The sequence below is a fragment of the Clytia hemisphaerica genome, unplaced genomic scaffold (assembly GCF_902728285.1).
Source record: "Clytia hemisphaerica strain Z4C2 unplaced genomic scaffold, Clytia hemisphaerica genome assembly, whole genome shotgun sequence".
Classification (NCBI taxonomy): Eukaryota; Metazoa; Cnidaria; class Hydrozoa; order Leptothecata; family Clytiidae; genus Clytia; species Clytia hemisphaerica.
Window position 1 is genome coordinate 796,874 of NW_027104166.1, and position 14,867 is coordinate 811,740.

The 14,867-nt window shown below is 36.1% G+C and overlaps 1 protein-coding gene and 1 long non-coding RNA gene across 2 annotated transcripts in view; one reads left to right on the plus strand and one right to left on the minus strand.

The window, feature by feature from the left end:
* LOC136814229 (nitric oxide synthase 1-like) overlaps positions 1-14,867 on the plus strand; it is a 56,786-nt gene that overhangs the window by 12,416 nt on the left and 29,503 nt on the right. The window contains exons 3-8 of the mRNA XM_067070746.1: positions 1,751-2,010; positions 3,048-3,193; positions 3,923-4,085; positions 9,027-9,118; positions 9,694-9,835; positions 10,992-11,131. Coding sequence (XP_066926847.1) covers positions 1,813-2,010; positions 3,048-3,193; positions 3,923-4,085; positions 9,027-9,118; positions 9,694-9,835; positions 10,992-11,131 — 881 coding nt within the window. The 5' untranslated portion in view covers positions 1,751-1,812. The remainder of the gene's footprint in view (positions 1-1,750; positions 2,011-3,047; positions 3,194-3,922; positions 4,086-9,026; positions 9,119-9,693; positions 9,836-10,991; positions 11,132-14,867) is intronic.
* Positions 6,148-7,506, minus strand: LOC136814233 (uncharacterized). Its single transcript, XR_010847613.1, has 3 exons — positions 7,074-7,506; positions 6,633-6,843; positions 6,148-6,279 (listed from the first exon to the last, which is right to left on the minus strand). It is a non-coding gene; the product is annotated as an uncharacterized lncRNA (long non-coding RNA).

Below are 14,867 nucleotides of genomic sequence, written 5' to 3' on the forward strand. Positions count from 1 at the left end.
AATAAGGGAGCCTATTGAATAGTGGAACGTCGAATTAGAGAGCGTCAACTGTATCTTTAAAAGTAAGCGATTCGAAGATAAACCAAAAAACATATGTTGCGATTTTTTTGGCCCACCCGGTATTTCATTTTATGAAACAATCTCAAAAAGACGCGTAAACTGTAGTAAGACGAGCCTGTGATCCAGTTTTATATAATCTTTCGATTCAATTATGGTTACATTAGGGAATTCTTGAATTTCTGACCTTTAACCATCTTAGTGTAAAGGATGGTTAACACTATTTGTCAAAATAATCTCTAAACTAGAAAAAATCCTGTGGATCTATCACTTTGCTCTTATTCTCGAAGTGAAGTTTAGTTTTTCTTACGATGTTGCGTTACTAAGAAAGGCTTTCGGTATCGCGTGTTGGGTGTTGGCTAGAAGATAACAGGTTTGTTAGAGCCTTGATACGCTATTGTTAGCTAAGTATGCCTTGTTTGGTCACACAATTCTTTTGAAAATCTTTGATTTTATTTAACACTGACCATTTGTTGGTAAAAATCTGTTACGGAAATTATTGAAGGAGCAAAAATCCTCTAAGTTTCTAAGTTAACGCTAACGTTATCATTTTGTGTATTGTATTGTAGTAATAATATAAGTGACTACGGAGACTACCATTATTAAACGCTAACGGAGAAAATTGTGCAAATACAGTGAAATAGCTCAGAATCACACACTACTAGGTCAAAAACATTGATTAGGCCCATGTTCGCAATGTTTTTTATAGACTGTCAGCAAGTTTTGTTGACTGTTAAATACAAATTATTGACAAAAAATATTTTACATGGACTGCCAACCATTTTTTCGCAAACTAAAAGAATATATTGACCGTCAATATTATCAGTCAATGTTTTGCATTTACTGTTCAGTACTTATATTGACAGCTGGCAACACAATACATAATACACCAAGCTTCCATTACTGACTTAGCTGTCCACTTCGTACCAGTTTGATTTGAATCGTAGAATTTTATATACATTTATATACATAACATATACATAAAAGATATTTCAACTTCTTGTAAGAAGAACCAATATACTTTTGGAGATCAAGAAATTAATGATGAAAAAAAACAAAACAATTAACAGTCAATACAAAACATTGACTGTAAAAAAGGAAATATTGACAGTCAATGTAAAATATTTTTTATTAATAATTTGTATTTGGCATTCAATAAGACTTGCTGAAAGTCAACTGTTTTTTTTTACCTTAGTAGTGACAAAGTGCTCAAGACAATTCGAAAAAATTCGAGCGAAATATCAAGAAATAAAGAACTTACAATTGCTACAAGGTGTTTCATGATGGCGTAATCCCGTATTGTAGATTTTATTTCAATTTCATTTCATTTCATTTCAAAATAAAATCTATAATACACCGGCATTGCCTGCAGATTGCGTCAGTATAAAACACCGTGTAGCAATTGTAAGTTCTTTATTTCTTGATAATAGACCTTTTCATAAATTACGTCAAGAATATTACTTACCTCGTTTTGAAATTATTGCCATGGTGATTAACTCATAACGGATTTTATTAAAACTGCTTTTATTAATAAAAAATTATTTAATTTTTCAAGGTATATAATCACCATGGTAATTGTTTGAATACGAGGCAAGTATTTATGAAAAGGTCTATAATGCAAATATAATTAGATTAATGGACCATTAGATAAAAGAAAGTTTGCTAAATTAGCCAACATTTTTATCGTTTTTAGGATATCTTAAAACCATCTACACTGCTTTTTAACGTAACATTGGCTCGAAAGAAGATAGGATCATGTCCGGTGAAACGGGACGGAACGGGGACGTTAACGGGAGTACGGCGGATGTCTCTACAAATGGAGGAACTGGATGTCCGTTTTTGAACGGTGGATCAAATGAACCAACATCAAGATACGCATCCAGACCGTTCGTATTGAAAAATTTGTTGGAGGGATCCACAATGACAGATACGTTACATCAAAAAGCCGTCGGGGTAAGGCTTACATGATTTTTGTTGTACCAAACCCAATATGTTGTCAGAAGGGTGTCGACCAAAATCGAGGCGAAATGGGGAGGCGTACTTCAAAAGTTTTGATTTTGGCGCGCCGTAAAGTAAAATATCTTTGCGAGCTAAGCAAGCACGAAAATATTTCGGTTTTTTTTTCTTTTCTTTTGCTGAAAACTGCTGTTCTAAGGTGTAAAAACGCACAGGGACGCCGAAATTAGTAATCAGAGCCCCCGAAAAATCAACTGCTGTGGAGAGGACATTTGTCCACTGCCCCCTGTCATCACGCTACTGATGTTGTTATCGTATTTTTCTATAGTCTGAGAATTTTAAATAGACAGCCTAAGAATAGCATCTTCTGTTCTAAACGCGTAGTCGTTTTGGATTTTCAAGCAGAAAGTTTATGGCTGTGAGCTCGACAAGCGCTCGCACCATGACACTTTTCATTGGCACTTTTTCACAGGTAATTACCATTGAGTTTCAAGCCCGAAGGGCTAGAGGTCAATCTCTAACCTTTCTCAGGCAAGAAAAATTGAAGCCTTAAAATATGCGCCGTATTTTTGATGACGGATTGAATCTAGCAATTCCTTTGTTTTCGAGTGATATATTTTTCAAAATGAAGCGGTAAATTTTAGTTTCAATCTGTCATTTGTGTAAAAACCAGGCGGGTCGCTCAAGGCCGCGCAACTTTGGTAGGATTTGTTGGCTTCAAATCCTACCAAAGAGATTGACCTCTAGCCCTTCGGGCTTGAAACTCAATGGTAATTACCGGTAATTAGGCAAATGTGAGAGACCCCAGACACATTTGATATTTCCATAATAAAGAGAGTTAAGCAGATGTGGAAACAAATTCTAAATAGATAGATAGGTTTTAGTTATTTTTTGTAAACCTGCCAAGATAATGTAGTAGTTTTTCAAGAAAAGTGATTAAGTTTCTGCTCACCCTTTCAGCTCGCACTACCCAGGCAGAATTATTGCCTTTCCAGTTTGTTACTGGCTTGCAAATATTTCTCTTTATCATTTAGACAGTACCTTGTGATCAGAAAACATGTTTAGGCTCCATTTACATGCCATCGAATGACGATGTACCGCCTGGTGAAATGAGACCTAAAGAAGAAGTCAAGAAACACGCAACTGTTTTTTTAAACGAGTATTATACGTCACTGAAAAAGTAAGCAAAATATATATTACTATTCAAATACGTTCTTCACTTCAGCAGGCTCCACCTGTCACAAAGTTCCTGTAACGTTTTGAACGTCAGATTGGCGCTATTTTAAGTTGATTTTACGGCAGCTATTCGATATGTTTCACACTACCAAGTTACCGTTACGTCTGTCTATGAACTAAACGAAAGATTAACCTAATCATAATCAAAAGACTCAAGTATGTGCTCATTTTTTGAGACTTTTTTTTTAGTCTGAAAAAGCTCTCCACACGATTTTAGACCAAAATGTTGTCACTTCGCTCAAGCAGAACGAAAAAGGATTATATTCAATACCCTGCTCATAGGGAAAAGCCAAAGGCTAGAGTCGAATGTCATATGTATGATAAGAAGCCCTTATTTAGGGGGGGGGCGTACGGGGTTTGCGATTTCCGAAATACCGAATAATTTTGCTAAAATTTCCGAAATTCTGTAAAAAAATACTTGCAGTTCCGATACCGATTTTTTGGGGTATTTCTCCTCGTTTTGACTAATTTGTCATCAAATTTGATTTTTCATGTACGAATTCCGAAAAAGGGGGATAAAAACTTTATGATACCGAAATTTCCAAGCAAAAATTCATGGATTTCCGATACCGAAACAATTTCTGAAATTCCGAAGAAAAAGGGTCGATTTCCGCAATTCCGAAATACCGTACGCTGTACCTTATCATTGTGAAATTGTTTTCATTGTTTACAGACAAAATTCAGAATCCCATGTGCAGAGATTGAAACAAGTCATATCAGAGATCGATCAAACATCAACCTATGAGCTAGATATTAAAGAATTGGAATTTGGCGCTCGATTAGCTTGGAGAAACGCCCCTCGATGTAATGGGCGTATACAGTGGAAGAAATTAACTGTAAGTGCCTGGCCTTCAATATACAGCTGACTCTCATATTGGGCACCCCCCTCCACCCTTGAAAAAGGGGGGTTTGAGAATTTAAAAGTTTCTCTAATTCGATATTCAAGGGACCAAATCTTTTTTTCGTATTAGAGAAAGATTTGAGTTACAGCAAGTAACTTAAACCACTTTTCAGCTGAGGGGACCAATACTTCAAATTACAGACAGTTGACTGCAGTCTCTCACACATAATTTTAAAGGTTTGGTCAGGGAAATGATATCGATAAAATCTTAATGACTGTTAAACACTATTTCACAACGTCATAGGTCGGCAAAATTGATGTGTATTAAGATTCAGAATATTGATCTAGAAACTGGTAACCTGGAGATATTAAAATGTTATTATAAATAAGAACCCGAATAGCTTTTCGGTAAATCGATTCTGTCCATGCACCCCTTAAAATAAGGGTGGAGTAAAAAAATTGCCTTTTAAAAAAGGGTGAAGTCATTGAGGTCATTGGGGTAGTAATTTCTTTGAAATAAGGGGGGATTTTTTATCAAGGGCTGCAAGAATCTATTAAAACAAGAAAAAAGGCCTAAGATATGAGCAAAACACAACTGTTATACCATATACTGCATCTTTTGTTTGGTTTTATTCATAAAAAGTTTGTATCATTTGATTATATGATCCAGTTTATTTCCAACTTATGATGTTTCTTTTTATTGAGTTTTATTTAGTTAGATATCATTATGTACCCAATATAATGGGCTTTTCCAGAAAAAAAACCGTATACCCCCTGTTGAGGAGGTCCATTTCCGTTCCAAGTGGATAAGGTTTGATATGTGGCGGAATTCCATAGGGAGATGCAAAAATTTGCCTAAAATAACTGGAATTCCGTGGGGGGTAGCTTTTTAAATCCTACAAAAATTAAGAATTCCAGAGGGGTTCAAACCTGAAATTGCCTGGAATTCCAGGGGGTTGCAGCATTTCCGACCACAGAGGGATGGACCTCCTCAACGTATACGGTTTTTTTCTGGAAAAGCCCAATGTTGATGGCGTTGATATCTAACCAATCGTTGTAACTTTGTTATTGTCAAACTCTAAAGTCTCTAAAGATAAAATTTTGAGGGGAACTCCTTTTTTTATTTTAAGGGGGGTCATTCTAACAAGGGGTACTGGTAATTTTTGTTCGATTTAAGGGGGTAGTTTTCTTTAAGGGCAAAATTGCATTTTAAGGGGGGGGGCTAAAAAGTAGGCACCATGTTAGACAAGAAAAAGGACTTACACGTTTTTTTTTAAGAAACTTGTTTTACCAAGCAGCCTCAATGTTTCTTAAGAAATCGGCCTTTTGAGCCTTAAATGTTTCTTACATGTTTCTAAACTTTTTGACATAATCAGTCTATTTTTCATACAAAGAAAAAAAAACATTTGTCTTGATTGGAAGGTTCTTAAAAAAACGAATTAAATAATGTTATTTTCTCATTCTCAGCCTCGGCATGTTTCTTAGACGTTTCTTAGTTTTTAGGCATTCTGAGCCTCGTGTTTCTTAAAAGTGTGTTTCTTAACAAAAAAAAGAGTATTGATGGGCAAAATGAACAAAAAACTAGAACTATGATTTCTCCAAAACTTGGAAAAGCTACCATGGTTTTCAGAAGTTTGCCGGATTTCGGCATCAGTGAAAAATTATATCGACTCCTGAAGTCCACATTGTTCTTTTTTTCTCGATATATCAAATTCTAAGGCTTATCAGAACCATAGGTTTATAAAGCCCGGAGTGCTAGATGCCGTGCTTCGGCAGAAAAGTGTGCCGTGGTTAGGTAAGAAATTCTACCTAGGTCACGTGACATTACAATAGAATTTCAGCGCTTGACTAATCAGAAGCTTTGCGGATTTTCGAAAACAATAGTAACAATATTTTTTCCGATATTCAATTTTTTTTGCCTGCAACGGCTTAAAGTATCTAGCCAATCGGGCTTTATAAATCTGTGATCAGACCCACAAAACAACAACTAATCCCTCTGACAAATATCATTTGGCCAATTGGTTGTACATCCAGCTGAACTTTTAATAACTCCAAAATCACCATTTTCATCACTGCAAACAGGGTCAGGGATTCCATCGCCGTCACAATCTTTGAACATAAATTTGGCACTATCATGGGTACACCATCCTTTAGGCCTAGGACACACTCTACCTTTCTTTGTATAACACCTAGGCTGCACGCATCCCCTCTGATATGATTTGATATAGGGGATGCGTATCGTCTAAAATATTTCTGTCCCAACTTACCCCCGTCTTTTCTTTTTTCTTTTTTGATTATGCGCCATAGCAATGCAATGACTTCTTTTTTTCTTTGTTCAATGAATGAAAATTGATAATTATGAAAACAACAGCACAATGACTTCATTCTTTTCTTTCTTTGATTGGATGTGACAAAATTATGTAAATTTATGCAAATTTTGGTTACCCCAAATTTGAGGTAACTCTTGGACGAGAATTTCATACACGATACGCATCCCCTATAACAAAATAAATTCTGGGGATGCGCGCAGCCTATATAACACCTGACATGACGAATTTTCCTACATTCGTTAGAATGACTGTATATTGCATCAAGACGACCATCCTCATAAGAGCAAACAGGGTCTGGGATTCCATCGCTGTCACAATCGATAAAAGTAAATGTGCCTCCCCAACTCCGCTCGCACCAATTAGAGGGAGGCTTACATGTAACCCCTGGAGCTCCTCTCGTTTTGCATACCGCATTTGGCCAAACTGAAAAATAAACAAATATAAGGTAATTGCGGCTAAAGGATAATTTTCACACGCTGATTTTGTCGACAATATTTTCAAAATCCTCCAAACAAACTCTCGAATTAGTTCTAACGACTTCCCCTATTTTCGAAAACATGGAATCGGATTTTCGGATTATCAGATTATGATTAGAGAGAGATATTGAGTAATAGAACCAATAATAATGTGTGAGCTGGTAAAACTAAAATCACCTGATTTACAATTGTCCGAACTCTTAATGACTCCTAAATGACCGTTTTCGTCGGAACAAACAGGGTCCGGTTTCCCATCAGCATCGCAATCATGATATAAAAATGTGGCTCCATAATGGTTACACCATCCTTTGATCCGATCACATACTTCTCCATGCGGGGTAATACAATGCGCGCCCGGCCAATAACTACGACAATATACAGACGTTATGTATCCGAATCTGCCACTAGCATCACTGCAGACTGGATCTAAAATACCATCAGAATCACAATCTACCATATCGAAAGTGGATCCTGTGTGCGAACACCATTTTTCCTGTCTGGAGCATGAAGAGGTTATTACGCTCGATGTCATATACATCAATAAGAAACTCAAAAAATATTCTATCTTCATTTTTTGAGTCCTTTCATTCAAAAATAATTCTTATTTTGTTGACCTACAAAACAATGATTACAAATTGAATGAAATGCTAGATGACATAAAACAGTAGACAAAGTTACTGTTCAAATTTTGAGATTAGGCTTCCTTAACTCAAACAAAACATCAAGTACCATTTCTATCAGGGGGGGTCAGGGTAAGAATTCGCCAGTAATTCGGCCATCGAAATAGTTCCTCGAAATTTCCGGCCGGCGGAAAATTGGCCGTCGGAATAGTCGTCCGGCCGTCGGACTATTTAGCGGACCAAGGAACTATTTCGACGGCCGAATTTCAGGCGAATTCTGACCCTGATACATTTCTTAAGTATGATGTCGAACCAACAACCTTGCCAACCGTAGCAGAATGCTGTACCTTTAGGTTACGGTTCATTATTTATAGAAAATGTTCGATTTTAACAACTTCTTGTTAGTTATTACTTGATATAAAAACATGAGCTTTGCAACTAATGCCAAAAATGGAGGGTTTCATTGTTGGTTTCTTTTGTAACAAAATTTTAAAAAACACGAGGCTTATTACTGTATACCGAGATTAAAATCTATGAAATCGGTCATAATGAGCACACACGGAAGAGGAAAGCGAAACACATGCTTCTTTTTAAATGGCTTTTCTATTGTTGTCAGCATCTTCAACCTTGAGAAACTGCATGGCAAATTATTCATTTACGCAAAGATAATAAAAACTTGCAGAAGTAAATAAAAAGGTGTGGGACACGAGAAGTTTTTTTCGCGTTGGTGCAACGCAACATGCTCCATCCTACCAACCTGAAACGCTTTCTCGTGTCTCCAACCCATTTTTTCTTCTACCAAAAAAAGTGAAATCTCTCTCTAGTCCCTGGGGCAATAGAACAAAATTGATTCGAATAAATTTTTCTTCACTGTCCCAGGGACAAAATCAGCATGTTTTTTGGGTATTTTCCTCACTTTTTGTCCCATGAAACAAAAAAGAAACCATGAGACACGCTTGTGTTGGTGGGATGGAGCATGTTGCATTGCACCAACGTGAAAAAAAACTTCTCGTGTTCCCCAGCCTTTACTACCTTTACCCTCAAATAACAATCTTAACATTTTGGCAATTCACTGTTTAAGAATCAAATTCTTAAATAAGTTTGATTCTAAATGTGCCATGAGATACATCGGAGTCTCAAGAAATCGTACCTAAATAAGTCTCCTTAACAAGCATTACGTCCGCTGTGCATGGAACTTTACTGCACTTCGTTCAGAAACAATGGGCTTTGTTGAGGATATCGGATATCCAGGGGGTTAACGATTTTTGCTCAAAAGTGGATATTCAGGGGGTTAAATATCTACAAGGGAGCGGATATCCAGGGGGTAAAGTGTCTTTTCAAGTAAAAAAAATGATATCCAGGGTTAAGCATCTTTATAAGAGAGGATATCCAGTGGGTTGAGCATATTTTTAAGAGTGGATATCCAGGGGATCTTTGTTAGTAAAAATATTTTTCTGGAAAAGCCCAATTGCAATTAATACTTCCCATAATCTCTAGCTTTTCTTTTCAGCTTTTTGATTGTCGGCATGTGGAGACGGCGAGTGACATGTTCGGATGTATTACACGACATATACAATACGCTACCAACAAAGGAAACCTAAGGTAAACTACCATCTGTGTACGTTGTATGTACGTTATAACAACGTTGTGTATGTAAGGTCTCGTTCGGCACGCAAGGTGTTTCTATAACGTTTTTTTAAAGTTAAAACAACGTCGTTATTCATGACGTAATCTTTTCAAAATAAGGCTAAATTACCAAGTGCATCATAGTAACGTTGAATATCGAACTTGATTCTATCCAAGCACGATAACCGCTTTATTACTACGCTTTACCTTTCATAGTTCGGACCCCCCGAAAAAATGAAGAAGGGGGCAATAGCAAGGAGGGGGGATAGTAGAGGGGGCTTACATATGTATATTGTAGATTATTTTCAAGTACTGTTATGAAATTTGGCTTTCATGAAACGGAGTTTTCTTTTAGAGTAGTCTGAGTCAAAAAGTCTATTATTTCGCTTTCCTTCTCTAAAGATATTTCACATTATAATATTTGTTAGCTATTTTTGTCCAAAATCCTTGGAGGATAGGCATTTTTTAAGGATGGGGGATGCCAAGAATGGAGGATCAGACCCTTTTCCGCACTATACCTTTCTATAGAATAGTTCCGTTTTTCATTTTAGATCTACCATCACTATCTTTCCACACAAGAAATCGGCCATGTCAGAATACCGTGTTTGGAATTCCCAATTAGTGCGGTATGCAGGCTACAGACAAAAAGATGGAACAGTCATTGGTGATCCGGCTAGTGTAGAACTTACTGAGGTAATTATAGGCTACGTCATATCTTCCTTGGCACTGAGGTTTTAATGAAACAATAGAGAGTTTCGAAACCTAAGCCAATCAGCTGTGTTTTAAACATTCTTTTATTTAAAATCTCTATTGATAAACATCTTTTGTGAATGTTGTCTATTATGTTTAAACCTATTAATAAGCAATTCCCGGTGGGGGTCACTAGTGGTCGCCTATAGCAGTGCCTATAGACCAAGAGTAAGGCCTAAAAGCCTGGATCTGTCTATTGTGTAGACTAAGGTAATTATAGACTAGTAAACCACGCTGTTGTTTTTTTTTTTGCTGCCGCCTACTATTTACATTGGGGACCTTTAGCATCTTTGGTGGCAACTTTGAAAATAATACGGATAAAATTTGACATTTGAATTTAAGATTTACTTCACGCTCTCATTCAAGTCGCCGTCCTAGATGCTAAAGGTCCCTATTGGGCTCACTGCGGTTGCTATAGTATAACGGCTTTCCAAATCACTCTCCTACAGTAATTCATCTTTTTATAAGAATTCTTCATAAGCATTTTTACAGCGCAGGAAAGGAAGACGCTTACTAGTCTAAGGTAACTAACTTGACCTAAAATTTGAAGTTTTCTCGAAAAAGTTGAAGAGCAAAACTCGTTGAACCTTCAATCTCAGACATAAATAAGGCCTGAAGACTTTCCAAAAATTCATTTCCTTCAATGTCGAGTGGATTTGGCTTTTGGAAGAATCACCCAAACTCTCCAAATCTATTGGCCTTGGTTAAAATGGGTTTTCAGAGCTTTAAATTTTTGGAGCTTTAGTTACCATTTGGAGAATTCTGATCAACGGATCAACGTTATTTGATTTGAAATCTGATAAAATGGGCCTACGTTTTACACAAGACGTTCTATAGGGCCTGCATAAAGACCGGTCTCCACTTACGCCCGCTGCGACCACACCTTTTGGCTTCAATCATTTTTGCTTGGAAAAAAGATTACGTCATAAAATTGAAGCGCGCATTCGAAAAAAAGTTAAAAATATTTTTTGGGAGCCATGACTGGACATGACTTGACCCCAAATCTCATCTTCAGCGTTTTGTCCAATCTGACTTTCTAAAAGTCCTAGAATACTGTTATATCCAGATAAATACCAAATTTATCCATGTTTTCTTTTAGGTCTGTAAGAAATTAGGTTGGAAAGGTTACGGAGGACATTTTGATATAATACCTATGGTTTTATCAGCTCCTGGTCAACCACCTGAGTTATTTGAGATTCCCAAAGACATTGTATTGGAAGTTCCCATCACTCATCCGCAGTAAGTTAGATTATTCATGATATGCACCGCAATGATTTTACAAAATTACAATACGTCATTTTTGGACCTACCTCCGGGTGCCCCGGTGGAGGTTCTATAAATTAACCCATGTCCGTTCGTTCGTCCGTTCGTCCGTTCGTCTGTTACCAGCTTTTCTCAGGATTGGCTCATTAGTTTTTTCTGATTTTTTGCACAATGATGCAAAATGGCAATGCCCAGAACGTGACGGAGCCTGATTTTTGAGAAAAAATTTATTTGGGCAAATTTGGGCCAAAAACTACCTAAAAATAGGGTTTTTTGGACTTTGTGCAAAATCCTGTCATTACTTTTTTCTGATTTTTTGTACAAAGATGGAGGGCAAGATTCTCTAAAGAATAAGCTGAAGTGGTTTTTCCCGGAAAATTCTCATTGGCCGTAAAAAAAGGATTTTCGTATTTTGGGGAAATTCCCTTTACCCAAATAAGAAAATATAGCTTTTCTCAATGTTGACTCATTATTTTTTTCTGATTTTTTGCACAATGATGCAAAATGGTAATGCCTAAAATGTGTCGGAGCCCGATTTTCAAAAAACATTTTTTACCGGCCGAAAATGCCGGAAATATGCCGGAAAAACTGGTTTTTTGGCATTTTCTCAAGATTTTATCATTAGTTTTTTCTGATTTTTTTGCTCAAAGATGCGTATTAACAATGCCCAAAACTTGGCCCAGTTCGATTTTTGAGAACAAATTTTTTCCGGTTGAAAATGCCGGAAATCGCCGTGTTTGCAGATTTTCATTGGATTTTTTCCTTATATTCGTTTCTATGTTTTTTACACAAAAACATTATTGATAGCAATGCTCACCATCAAGCATGATTCAATTGTCAAAACTGATTTTTGCGACCAGAACTTTCTATTTGTTTTTTCCCTACAACCCTTCCCTCTCCCCCCGAGTCTCCCCCATCAACAATCAATGATGAATTTATTGCGTTATGCATTTTCGCTAAACGCTATATTTTCTTACTGATTACGCACGAGCGAGCGCAGCGAGCGAGTGCGCCCCTTTTTCCAACGGCGGGCGGGCGTGCGAAAAGAAACCGAAATTAACCCGAAAATCAATACTATGCGTGTTGCATTTTCAAATCTTCAACTTTTTTGCAACTTTTCGAACGATTCGAACGTTCTACGGACAAACTCATTAAATCAAGTTTAGACTTACGAATTAGCATTTTAACATGGTAAGTGCAACCAACCATAGCAAATCGGGAAATAGGCGGGAAAGTCAGTTATCGGCAAAATCGGGATTCCCCCCGACAACAAGAAAGTAAACAAAACATTTTTGTCAACAAAACCAAAAATCTGGAAACATTTGTGGTGTCACTGATTTGCTGGGTTTTTCTTGCTGCCTTGACTAGATTGAATTGATTCAATTTGCTTTGAAATTATCAATAACATAAAAAGTACTGCTGTTTTTCATCCTGGTGTTTTTTCATCCAACAAACCGACAAATATCAAGAAGCAGAATATTCAAGCACAAGCACCCACCAGCACCAGCCATAAAAGTATCATGATGGTTTTATTGATTGTCTATTGATATCAGAATTGATTGTGATGTGACTGCTTGCTTTGCAGCTGCCAAAAACACACAGAGTAAAACAGAATAGATATATGCAGGAACGGCAGGAACTGTGATTCTTCAAATTTTGAAGCTGGCTAGCTACTAGATTCGCTGTGTTTTGAACTTTGAGAACTGATTTTCCTAAATTCAAGATTATTCTGGAATGGATCAGCTAGAACAGCCATACCCAGCTTAATCAAGTGTATGGAAAAACAACTTCTTCAAGTACAATATATTAATTAACGTACACGTACATTCATATGCTTCACGATAAAAAAGTATGTTATGATATCTGGATATGATTATTATTGATGTTTGAGGGACAATAACTGACAGCTGGACGGACAATCAATAAATGTGAATTAAATGATTTGTTTACTTCAAGTAAACCTTATTCAATGTTTTGTTGTTTGGTTTATGAGGCCCCACACTGGATTTTCGGAACATGACATTGCATCTATAACAAAATATCTATTGGCAGCGGAGAAACTTCACGCAATGACTCCAAAAAATAGCAACACAATAGCTTGATTGTGGCAACTTTTTAGCGTTTGATTTTTATCTTAATGCATACTGTGTTTCTTCAACTAAACATATCAACACGTCAAGCAAAAAAGTACACCTAAATCGCCTAAATCACTATTTTGAATCGCAATTTTAAATCAAAAGCTTTAACTTGAAATGTTGCATAGAATAAATTTGTCTTTTTATAGGCATATAAAAATCCAAAAACAGGCTCAGAGAATGCTTGAAGGTTGCTTAATCCTAACATAAATTACATACAGTAAGCATTCGAAGTTTTTATAAACATTCGAATTCTTATGAAACATTCGAATTTTTTACTTTAAACATTCGATTACCTTTGCAATGGCTTCACAAAAAAATAAAGTAGCTATACTACAAAGTAGCTTATACTTTTTTCATAGGCTCAAGGTAATGCTTTAGCATATGCTTAATTTTTCCCACCTGAGCCTAGATATGCTTACAAGTGCAATGCTTATAAAAGCATGTAGCAACACACCTTTTTAAAGTATTGTGAAAAAATACAACGTTGCAGAATATTTCAATGCTGTTTAACTATGCAGATGCAGTTTTCTTAGCTTATGTGAATTAAAATACCATATATTTATATGATGATAACTAAATTTGTATGGTTGAGCTTTTTAAATAGATAATTTTTTCTTCTCTAAAAGCTGTATATTATAAATGATTGGGATCGTGTTCAAAAATAAAGGCCTGTTTTGTGACATTTTCAAAGTTGGCTGACAATTATGTTAATAAAATGAGTATTTTTGGTGGCTAACCGTTTATTTTTTCACCAAGGATAAGTAGAATGATTAACCTTTCCAATTGTTTTGGAGCGAAATTAAGTGGCTTACTAGGTTACAAGATATTTCAAGATAAGCTATGAGTCGTTTATGTGGCTGACAACACTGGTGGCTTTTTGAAACCAACCAGTTTCAAAATGTTGCACTTTTATCTGTTTTGAGATAATATGATACCTCTAGTTACCGATTCAAGTGTCATTTTCAAACAAACCATTTCCTCCTTTGAGGTGGCTGACAAAATACATATTTGGACATATTTGGACCTGGAACCACACATTTTACTCATTTTACCATTTTTTTCATCAAAATATGTTCTTTGTGTAAATACCGATCATCATATAAAATTTCAACGTTATATTTGAAATATTTTTCAAGTTATTCAAGAAATACTATATTTTTGAGTTCAGTAAATGTCACACTATTTTTGAACATGATCTTGGGCTAATTTGATTAGGTATATTCATTTTATAGGTTTGTGTTTTAATTGTCATTTATGTTAGTCTTTTCACAGTGTTTACCTTTTATTTTTGTAGTCCCTATTCGAAAAACTGATATGATCACTGATATGCCATGTCTCTGCTCAACTCTCTTTGGTTTCCCTAGGGAGGACTGCTTGTGTTTAAAGCAGTATTTCAATACCCGATTTTAACTGTTCGATTCTTTAATTGCTTAATATCTCAATCCTAGGCCTACCTATGAGTTTCACGAAAAAATAATATCCTTTATTTGATTACAATTTTATTGTCTACCACATGCTTGAGTTACTCTTATTTTGTTCCAAAAATTTATGTTGCGCCTCGCAGTCTTATTTTT